This window comes from Pollachius pollachius (assembly GCF_949987615.1).
Source record: "Pollachius pollachius genome assembly, chromosome: 6".
Lineage (NCBI taxonomy): Eukaryota > Metazoa > Chordata > Actinopteri > Gadiformes > Gadidae > Pollachius > Pollachius pollachius.
This window is the reverse complement of record NC_136939.1, coordinates 4563889-4574758: the sequence shown is the minus strand read 5'-3', so window position 1 is coordinate 4574758 and position 10870 is coordinate 4563889. Positions and strand designations below refer to the sequence as shown.

Genomic DNA, 10870 nt, shown 5'->3' with positions numbered 1-10870 from the left:
CGAGGTAAAAGGAAAACAAGCTCCAATGAGATCGACAGAGCAGGAGCTCGCGGTGGCTGGGAATAAGCCCCCTAATAAGAGATTAAGTGCATTTAAGCCGCGCACGGGACAGTACGGCTGCCTTGGTAATGACCTGCTGTCAAACAGAATGAACTGCGAATAGAGTCGTGAGTGATAGGAGGAGCAGAGACGGGAGGGGGGGAGAGAGAGAGAGAGAGAGAGAGAGAGAGAGAGAGAGAGAGAGAGAGAGAGAGAGAGAGAGAGAGAGAGAGAGAGAGAGAGAGAGAGAGAGAGAGAGAGAGGGAGGACGGAGGAGGGAGGAGGGAGATAGAGTGAGAGAGGGGGGAGAGAGCGAGGTGAACGAGAGAGAGGAGAGAGGGGGAGAGAGAGTCAGGAGGGAGGAGAGAGAGATAAAGCGAGAGAGGGGAGGGAGGAGCGAGAGAGATAGAGCGAGAGAGTGAGGAGGGAGGAGAGAGAGAGAAGTCACGAATCAGTAATGGTATTGCCCATTCCACACTGGTCTCGAGAATTATAGTTACAAGATGCGCACATACAGAAAGATGAATGAAAGAATGATATATCGGCTATAGCAGGCGTTATATGCGGCACTTTTAGAAGCATTACGGCTCCAATAAAGAATGACTTGGGTATCATCAACAGAACTGCGTGCAATGCACCTGTCCCTACCACCCTCAATAGGACCATGATGAACCAGTAGGGGGTAGACGTTGGATTTAACTTTAATAAATACAATAAATACTAAAAATGCAAGCTTTAAAAAATATATAATAATGTAAACATCCCGTTGACAGTTCTTACCGACGCGTGTGAGTAGAGCCTCTGTGACGGTCCCGTCCATCTCGGCGGACTTCAGAGGTCTCGGTGCGGAGTGAAGCGGGCGTTACGGGCTCGGGCGGCACCGGGCAGTGTGGGTGCTGCTGTGAATCCCCCCCTTGTGTCACTTCTTTGTTGTCCGGTCGATCTGCTCCACCGGTGTCTCTGTGTGTTTGTTTGTGTGTCTGTGTTTGTGTGTGTCTGTGTGTGTGTGTGTGTGCGTTTGAGAGAGAGACGGGTGGGTGTGTTTGTGAGAGTGAGCTAGGGGTGGACTGGAGCGCGCACCAGCTGCTTACCCTTTCCCAGTCTCTCTCTCTCTCTCTCTCTCTCTCTTCTCCTCGCTTTATCTCCCCCCCCCCCCCCCTCATTGGGATGCAAACTCATTCTTTGGACGCGTGCACCACGCGCACGCCCGAGTGCACGCCCGTGAGCAGTGGGCCTACTTTTCCCCTCCTGTGATATTTCAGAAATTCCAGATATTTTGAATCAACAATAGTTCCTCTTCAAAGATCGATACATCATGTCACTATACGTTTAGATAGTATTATGATCCCCTCTGGGAACAATCAAGGGTTTCAGAACATGGAAAACTAATCCGGCGTTATTGATTAACAGATGAATATTTGCATGTGACCATGTTACGCAATGATCTTACCCCATTGTTTAGACCACCATATCCACACACAGCCGAACCATAAGCAGTCAATCCAGACATTCAGTGGAGGATACACAGGAGTTGCTATTTAATAAGCACTCACTGGCAAAGAACAGTTGTGTTTACAAGTTATTTTTCGGTTTTAGCATCTCTAAATAATAGAAAGCAATGCAGTATTCCAGTGTGTGTATGGGGGCCTGGGGGGGAGTCTACCAACCCCGCCAAACTGTCTCTGATGTACTCTGTGTCTGTCCATTCCATAGTTTAACCTATATCTAACTATCAACGAGCGCTCATTCCCGAACCCATGCCCCCCCCCCCGCCCTCCAGGATACACATGCTTTTTGTTGTGGTTATATTAACCAACATGGGTTAAACCCCCCCAGCACACACGTGTTAGATGAGACGTCGATTAAATGTCAGCACTGTCATGCCATTTACCAGAGACGGGGATCAGTGGTGAAGTGACGGATTGCAGCGGAACCCAGGAGTGTGGGAGGGGCTGTGAGACAGCGTCGATGTGGTCCTAATCATTCATTAGGGATTTGATCATGTCCCTTCTGTGTTTTTATGGACTTACTTCGCTTTCTTTCCAGTATAATCGTGAATAGGATTGATTTGGCAAATGTATGGGAGTCAAATGGTGTGTGTGTGTGTGTGTGTGTGTGTGTGTGGGGGGGGGGGGGGGGGGGGGGGGGGGGGGGGGGGGGGGGGGGGGGGGAAGTGGTCATAGGGAGTGAGGATGTGTGTCACAGTCTGAGTGACCTCACAGCGGGGAGTCAGAATCAGATCAGTAGCACATCAGTGGCAGAGGACGTTCTTCTATCTATTCCATCGGCACTTCCTGGTTCACGAAGCCCATGTGCGTTCACCAGCCAATCACGTTCTGTGAAACAATGGCAGGGTTGAATGTGCGTCATTATGCAGGTGTCTATTGGCGTTTCCTCTCATGTCACCACACACACGCCCACCCGCCAGCAAACAAACACACACACACACACACACACACACACACACACACACACACACACACACACACACACACACACACACACACACACACACACACACACACACACACACACACACACACACACACACACACACACACAAACACACAAACACACACACACACACACACACACACTTTAGGGTATCAAATATAGTCAACAGGCATGCCAACTGTGTGTGTGGGGGGGATTTGATGGACACAAAATGTAAAACAAATGTCAAATGTACACCGCACACTCAAAATACTAGATCAATGCCACAAGACTGGGAAACTGAGGAATATATATTTAATATGCTGGTGTAGTAAACAGATTCAAAATATGTAGTGGAACTGTAACTGTAAATAGCATTAAATAAAAAGGCAAAGAATATTCCCCCTTTTTTTGTCCAGCATTCAAAATACTGTAGAAGATCAAATGTCTAAATCAGAAGATGATCCTCAGCAGTTACTCTTGAGACCAGCCGTTATTGAAACGGTGTTTGATTTTGTACATGCGTGTGATTCATCCCTTAGAAGCGGCTCAAAGCAAAACCGCTCATACTGCTGTAAAGGCAGCGTTGTTTTGATGCATTCCTCAGAAAAAGGGCATCGTTTAAAGGCACTCTGTGGACTCTCGTATCTTCACGCCCACGTAGCCGAGCCTGACGGTGGGCGGCTTTGGGTTGGAAGTGTGGTTGCTAAGTAGATGAGCAGAGCCACAGAAGGAAGGCTTCAGTGCTGGAGACGCAGTGTGTGGGAGGGGGAGACTCCACCCGTGAACGCCAACCTCTCCCCCTCCGATGGCCTTTCTGATATAGGTACCCTGAGCTCGCTTGGGCCTGAGCACCCGGTAACACCGCCGCCACCTTCTCCTCTATCCGATTCTCCTCGTCCTCCATCCCTTCTCCTCCTCCTCCACCTCCTCCTCCATCTCTTCCAACCCCTTCTCCTCATCCGCCACCTTCTCCTCCTCCAGCCCCTCCTCCTCCTGCTGCTCCTGTTCTCCTCCTCCACCTCCTCCTCCAACTCCCCCTCCTCATTTTTGCTATTTATATTCTACAAAGCAAGCACAAAAATAGTCTTTTTGGTTTATTATGGAATATCAGAATATTTTATTCATGTTTAATCCAATCTTCATCAAACATGTAGGCCTTATCACGTAACGTTTAGCCACGAGAACCATCATGACTGTTTTTTATATACAAAATGAAGTCATACTGTAGCCAAGCTACAAAATAAGAAAAATACAAATGGTGCAGTGAATTTCAAGAAATGAAAAAGTTATACAAATTGACCACAATGACCTTGGCCGAACCGACAACAGTATTAAAGGGGCTGCCGGTACGGTTGGAGGACTCGATTTTGAGTGAAATATGTTAGAAATGCGATAGCCCTTGGTCAACTATCTGACAGTGAAATGATCTGGGAGAAAATCTCCCTGCGCCTTCCTCTGAATGAGGCCACCAAGAGTAGAGAAAGCTCCCCGCTCATTTCTGAGCAATCAGAACATCTCTTCTCTGATTGGCTTCTTAGGGAATCCATCTTCCCTGTCTATAGAGTAGGGAAATCCTAGTCAAACCTACGGGACCAGGATGAAATGCTGGTTACCTTAATGGCAGTTTGGGGGGGGGGGGCTCAAATTAGTACCAGGTTGTGTCGCTCACCCTACAAGCTATGGCAAGGCAACACTAGTACAAATAGAGCTTATCTGTTACCATAAGCGGACGACCCCAAATCCTGACAACTTTTACTCGGTGTGTGTGATGCATTAATTTAAAAGGTGGAAATGTACCAACCGAGTACCAACCGACACCGTTCCCAGGTTAGATACCCGGGTTCAGCTGCTGTTTGAGGGTTGGGAGTCTGCTCCCAGTCCCAGCCTTCCTCCCTGGGCCCCTCCGCGCTCCTCCTCCTCCTCCTCCTCCTCCTCCTCCTCCTCCCTTGGACTCAGTGTCTGCCCTCCTGCTGGCCTGCTTCTCTCTAGCAGCAGGGAGAAGAATGACAGATGAATACATGAATCATAATTAAGTCATGAATGCGGAATATGAAAGACAAACAGCAACATCAAACTCTGCATGAAAGTCCTTCAGAGGAACATAAATCAAACAGTCACAGTTGGTATTTTATTCAAAGCAATTACATGAATCTGCATGAGGTTTCTATAATTAACTGTAGGTTTGACATGTCAAATTACCGCCATGATTTACATTCATGTAAGGTTGTGTCACACCATGTCATTTGGGATGATTTAATGTTTGTTTTGAATAACATCATCAAGGCACAAATCCTTCTTAGAAGACGTTTCTCATGCCTGCCACTTTTACCTTATGGACTTCTTCTGCTGGCTCTCTGGCGCCCCCCGTGGCTGGTTGGGGTACTGAACCCTCCTGTTAGCTTCCAGTGTGGAGGACAGCTGTAGCAGACAGGTTTTCAAAGGAGGGTAAGGCCAAGTCCAATTTGTTGCATACACACACGACTGTATCACAGCCTCAGCATCAAAGGGCCTCAACATGTCCGCATTCAGATTAGATCCAACCTCAATCCAAGGGAAAACCTCTCAACAAACTCACTTCAAACTGTTGTTTGCCTCCAAGAAATACAATTTCACTGCTAGGGCCTTTTTCTCAAGCACTGCGGCATCGCTGCGATGCTAAACAGTCCCTGACTTACTTTTCTAAGATTATATAAGGAGCGTTGAAGCAGCATGCATAAGAGCAGATAGGCCTGAGAGTGCGAGAGAGAGAGAAAGGGAGGACATCCTTTCAAAATATATTGGTTTTTCATAGCTTTCAGCTACCCTCGCACGCGCACACACACACACACACACACACACACACACACACACACACACACACACACACACACACACACACACACACACACACACACACACACACACACTTCCCTTTTACTCAAAACCCCAATTCCTCACCATGTCACTGGTTCGCAGATCAATAGTGCACTAAGGAGTCGCTCACTCACCCTGTCATCAGCGGGGGCTCGAGTGAACGCATGATTGATGGGAGGAGCTTACCTTGGCGATCTCTGAAAGATACGCGCGTCTCTCATCGTTGGTCCTGTGAAACGCCTGACGTTCCCCGGAGAGAAACGGTCGGTTAGTGTTTTGATGGACGGACGATGTTTGGTCATATATTAATGACTCTATAATCAAAGCTTCATTTGATTAATTAGACGTATTAGTAGAGATGGGAGATTTTTCACGTAATTTGAATTTATGGTTTAGGACGATTTTAAAAAGAGAAAATTTATAATTAAAAAATGGCAGCATGCGCTGAAAAAAGTGATTAAAAGCTTGTAAAGTTTGCTTAAAGTCTGTCGCAACCAAAAACATCTTAAAACTGAGGCACGCAGCAGAGTGGGAGATGTGTGTTATTCATTTTGCTTTTGTTAATCATTGCTATTCTTCAAATAAAATCAAAACTTAAAAAAAATATATAGATATTTGTCATTTATAGAAAAAATTAATCGAATAAAATTGATAATCGGGTTTGGTTTGAAAAAAATATGAGATTTTATTATTAGGCCAAATCGCCCAGCCCTACGTATTAGAGTGAACTGAAACCAGAGAGTCAGACAGAGCGGAGCTGCACAGGGTGAACCGGGTGCCTCTGTGCATGTGCGTGTTCCCCAGGTGGGTTTTCAGCGCTAGGACGCGCGGATTACAGCAGGGCTTACTGGCTGGGTGCTAATGCTAATGCTATGCTATAAACCCAGATTCACAAAATACCTCACCGTTTGTTGCGTGAAACAATAAACAATGAGCCGGCCAGGGAAAACGCACACACAATCCCATCATTATCAGACCAAGAATATGTGGGCATTTGTATCAATGTTACCTTTTTTAACTAATGACTAATCCTTCTTAATCCTTTGCTCATGATAATAGTCAACAAGAATGTTAATATAGCAGCATATCACAATAGTAATTTCAGGGTATTATGAAAAGCTGCTACACACGCACACAGCACATTAAACCCGGTCAGAGCCTGTCTTCCATTGACCAAAAGTCCCATGCAGCGCACACCGCGGCCATTTTTGTAGTCCTGCGTTCATGCGGCCTCATCTAAATCATTTCACAAGCAGAACCAGAGGCCCACACCCACCTTCCCTTCTTCTTCGATGCCAACACGACAGTCCATCAGGTGGCTTTGGAGCTCAGCCTTCTCATTGGTCAGAAGCTTCAAGCGTTGCTGCAGTGCATCCTGGGAGAGAATAAAGAGAATAAAGCGTGTCAATTTACAATTAGGGCATTTAGCAGACGCTTTTATCCAAAGCGACTTACATCGGTTAATATAATGCATGCAAGGCGACAGCCAGCTCGTCAGGAGCAGTTAGGATTAAGTGTCTTGCTTAGGGCACATCAGCAATCAGCTAGGAGGAGCTGGGGATCGAACTAGCGACCTTTCGGTTACAAGGCAACTGCTCTACCTCCTGAGCTTAGCCGACCCAGCCGTGTCACAACAACAATAAACACAGCAACGTGACCTCTGTGGGCCAACCCTGGCGACCCCAGGCTCCGGGACAGGATACGACGGGGTGAAACAGGGCATGTTTCAGTACCTGCGGCCAAAGTGTCCCTTCAACGCAGTCCGAGGTCATCCGTTGAAAATCTAGGCCGTGCTGTACATTGGTTTTGGAATATCAGTTTAATGTTAAATTGACTCCATTTATAGAGCGCTTTTCTAACCAGGAGGCCACTCTAAGTGCTTAACAATTATTGCCTAACACTCTCCCGTTCATACAAAACCACACACCGACAACGGTGTCAGCCGTGCAGGAGTAACAGCCAGCTCGTCTGGAGCTAGAGAGGGTCAAATTACCTGAGACACTGCCCCCTTTATTGTATTATGATCAGATGATTAGGCTCCTCTAGTGTGGGGTACGCCTGGACGAATGAGCAAGCTTCCCATCACAATGTGGTCGGCAGAATACCTTACCATCATAAACAAAACATGGGAAGACCGACCTCTTCCTCCTTCTCTGCCATTTTGTTATTTTAGCTCAAAGTTTTGAATTCTTAATGCACTTTGTCGAAAAGTTGTCTCTTTTTGCACTGCCACGAATAAAGTAAACAAATGTCCACCGGTCTTCTGTTCAGGTTCCTATAACGACCCTATTTGTTTTGGGAGGGGAGGTGGGGTTTAATGTGCAAAACTTTAAATTTTTGGACTACTTCATGTTCAACCATTTGCTATGATTCTCCTCAGTCTAACTTCTCCATTCAGATAAAGGGTCTCATCCTATTTTTACAAAAATGGGGACAGTCTCCGTTTCTGGGGAGCTGTCCCGGAAATGTCCCCGTTTTTGTAAAAATAGGGTTAGAGTTGGGTTAAATCAATGAATGGGTTCTTAAATGGCGAGGGTTTTTATATTCTGTTAGTCAGGGGTGTAGGAATGAGTTTAACATTGGGGGGGACACATATCGGAAACCTGACCGATCCGTTAATGGTTTGAACAGAAATATGTCATAAATTAACTACACTGAAAAAATTCACAAATATATTTTATTCTACTAAAAAGATACATTTGTAAATGTAAAGAAAAACACATTTTGAATGGCAGTAATGAACTGATGAATATCAAATCAATTCTTTAATTGCACGCTCAATCATCCAGTTTTTTAGAATAAGAAGCAGTGACAAGACGCTGTGTTGCGCTTCCAAAATAAAATAAAATATTTTTTTCCCCCGGTATAATTTTTAGGTGGGACAAATGCGCCTGTCTCCAATATTGGAGGGGACACGTCCCCTCCGTCCCCCCCGGTTCCTACGCCCTTGCTGTTAGTATCCATTTGTACTATGGAATGTTTGCTGTTGTATATGCATATTGAACAAAAACCTGAACCATGAAAGTCTTTGTAAGTCAAATATGATGCTTCTTAATAAAACCATTAAACTGGAAGTGTAGGTGAGGGCCTGGGGAATTAGCAGTAGGGTTAGTTCGATGTGTTCTGGTGCTGAAACCACACCCTGCATGTTAAGCACTTCATGCACTCAACTTCTAAACAGATAAAACAAGGGTGCAAGGGGGGGTCTTTGATATTAAAATCTTAAAATGAGATTTCAGATATAGTGAGAGGAACCTTTAACAATATTATCATCCTGTTTTGCAGCACATGTGACTAGATTCTCTTGATCTTTGCAATTATTTTGCAATAGCTTTAAGACTGAACAATTCTGCTAATATATTAGCCTCAAGTATATGATTACCCTTCTGTATATTCTCCAAAAGGTTATCGTGTTCCCTACCTGCAACACTAGACAAAAAGGACAAACAATAATGTCTACTGTTAATGAAAGATTGGAGACTCCCCCCCCATGAGTGTGACGGTATAATCGCCCCCCTTGATACAACAATGTGACTCCATCTCTAACAGGCCGTTGTAATCCTACACTCTGACACCGGCAGCCTGGCACTGCAGCTCTGTGTATTCAGCCATTTCACAACCGACGGATCAGTCACTGCATTGTAGCCCACAGGGACGTGGAAACACTGTCGTACGCAAACCTAACATGCAGCGCTGAGCCACGCTAATTCCCCTAAGACGTTTTACTGGGACAGTCTCACAAAACTGAGCCTAGCATAACATTCTGTGAATTTAGATTATTAAGTATGTTTAAAAAAAAAAAAAAAGGTTGCATATTTCCCTGGAAGTAAAATAAAAACCACAGGGACAGCCCTAAACACAACCTAAATACAGTAACACAGGAATGGCTACATTCAGAACTGTTTACCTTTGCTATATTCTCAGAGACAAACTAATTTGCAAGTCACTGAAGGTAGACTAATGAAATCAGTCTAGGTAGGCAGACAGATAAACACAAACACACACTCATCAACGTATGCCCCTAACCAACACACACACTCACATGCACATTAACATACGCCCCTAACAGCAGCCACAGTTAGTCCTAAATCATTGTAATTAGGTTGCATTGCTCCTCTACGGGCCTAGCTCTGCATAAACCAGTGATTACCGTGTGTGCTGTAATTGGGTTCATTCAAGTGCAGGGCTGGAGCGCCTGCCAGCAAAATTCCTCTAACGTCCCCATAGTAACACGATCCTACAGCGCCCTCTGCTGGTGATTAACCGCATCGGGCAATAACATGGTAAGCAGTTACCGTTGAACAAACTCTTTTGTTCAGATGAAACTTACTGATGGCATGTCTTCGTAAGATCTAACAGAGGCCAATCGATCTGCAAGAGAAAGACCACCATGGTTACAGCGTGTGTGCGTGCGTGCGTGCGTGCGTGTGTGTGGCCTTGGTTCGCATGGAAGGAACATTGAAGCAGAACTGATTATCAGTGATTATTAACAGTATTCGCAAGGGTTAGATACGAGGCTAGCCTGAAAGCTCTTCCTGGAGTTGTTTCCATGACCCGGAGATCGAGGCATCACTTTAGCGAGGGCCCCCAGGACCCCACACTATCAAAATAATGGCTCACGTGGTTATGAATGTGTGCAGTGTGTAAAGAGAGATCGGCTTGACACAGCCTAACGTTACCCATTGGGTTTCCTCGTAAATCCTCGAGTTTGTCTTGCACCATTGAGATCTGTCTCTGCAGCTGTCCATTCAACTCTATCTGGGTCTCGTATCTGGTTTTCCACTCGTTACCTGGTTGTTGTCAGCAGACATTTGCAGATGGTTAAAGGCAACTGATGCAGTTAAATAGGATATATAGGTGCCAGGCCACTGGCTATTTTGCTAGAGATACTGCATTATAGGCAGTATCTCTATATTTATTCTTGGTTGTTTGACACGTTTAACGTTTAGGTTATTTTTAAGTTTATCTAGGATATGTTACGTGTATGTTGGCCTACTGTTAAGACTCACTATAAATGTGACCACACCTTTTTCAGTTACATGTAGGCAATTGTGTATTATCTCGTTTTGAAAGTTTAGAAATCCAAACGCATGTGTGTGAAAATAAACAACCATTGGCAGCGAAGATAAAACGTGACGCGTTCTTACCTTCTCCATCGACACATTGCAGTCTCTCCTGTAGCTCCCGCATGGTGGTCCTCAGGTCAGAGACAGACCCCTCCAGCATGTCCCTGCATGGTAACAGATCACACATCAAGGCCTCTACTAGCGTGGACGGCCTGCCAACGTGACGCTGAACTACAAACTGCTGGACGTTGCGTTGACCTACTTCATTTCTTTTTCCTGTCCGAGTTCCGCCTGCAGACGCGCCAGGTCGTACTTGTGGAAGTCTGCACCGACGGCGCTCATGTCTCGAGAATGCCGCAGAACGGAGTTTGTTGCTCCTTCATTTCCATGGAGACGCGTGTGAACTCCAGGTCACCCCGGTAACCAGGGATGTGGGGGGGTCTCGGCTGAGTCGGATGGTTTCAGGGGTCCCAGCA

At 45.7% G+C, this 10870-nt stretch overlaps 1 protein-coding gene across 1 annotated transcript; it reads right to left on the bottom strand.

The window, feature by feature from the left end:
- Positions 1–3093: 3093 nt before the first annotated feature.
- On the bottom strand, positions 3094–10736 carry ccdc169 (coiled-coil domain containing 169; the record flags this gene model as incomplete). Its single annotated transcript, XM_079738996.1, has 9 exons — positions 3094–3218; positions 4312–4460; positions 4805–4893; positions 5515–5568; positions 6605–6703; positions 9659–9699; positions 10008–10118; positions 10476–10558; positions 10657–10736. 9 exons carry the CDS (start codon positions 10734–10736, stop codon positions 3094–3096), a joined length of 831 nt encoding a protein of 276 aa, XP_079595122.1.
- Positions 10737–10870: the final 134 nt, after the last annotated feature.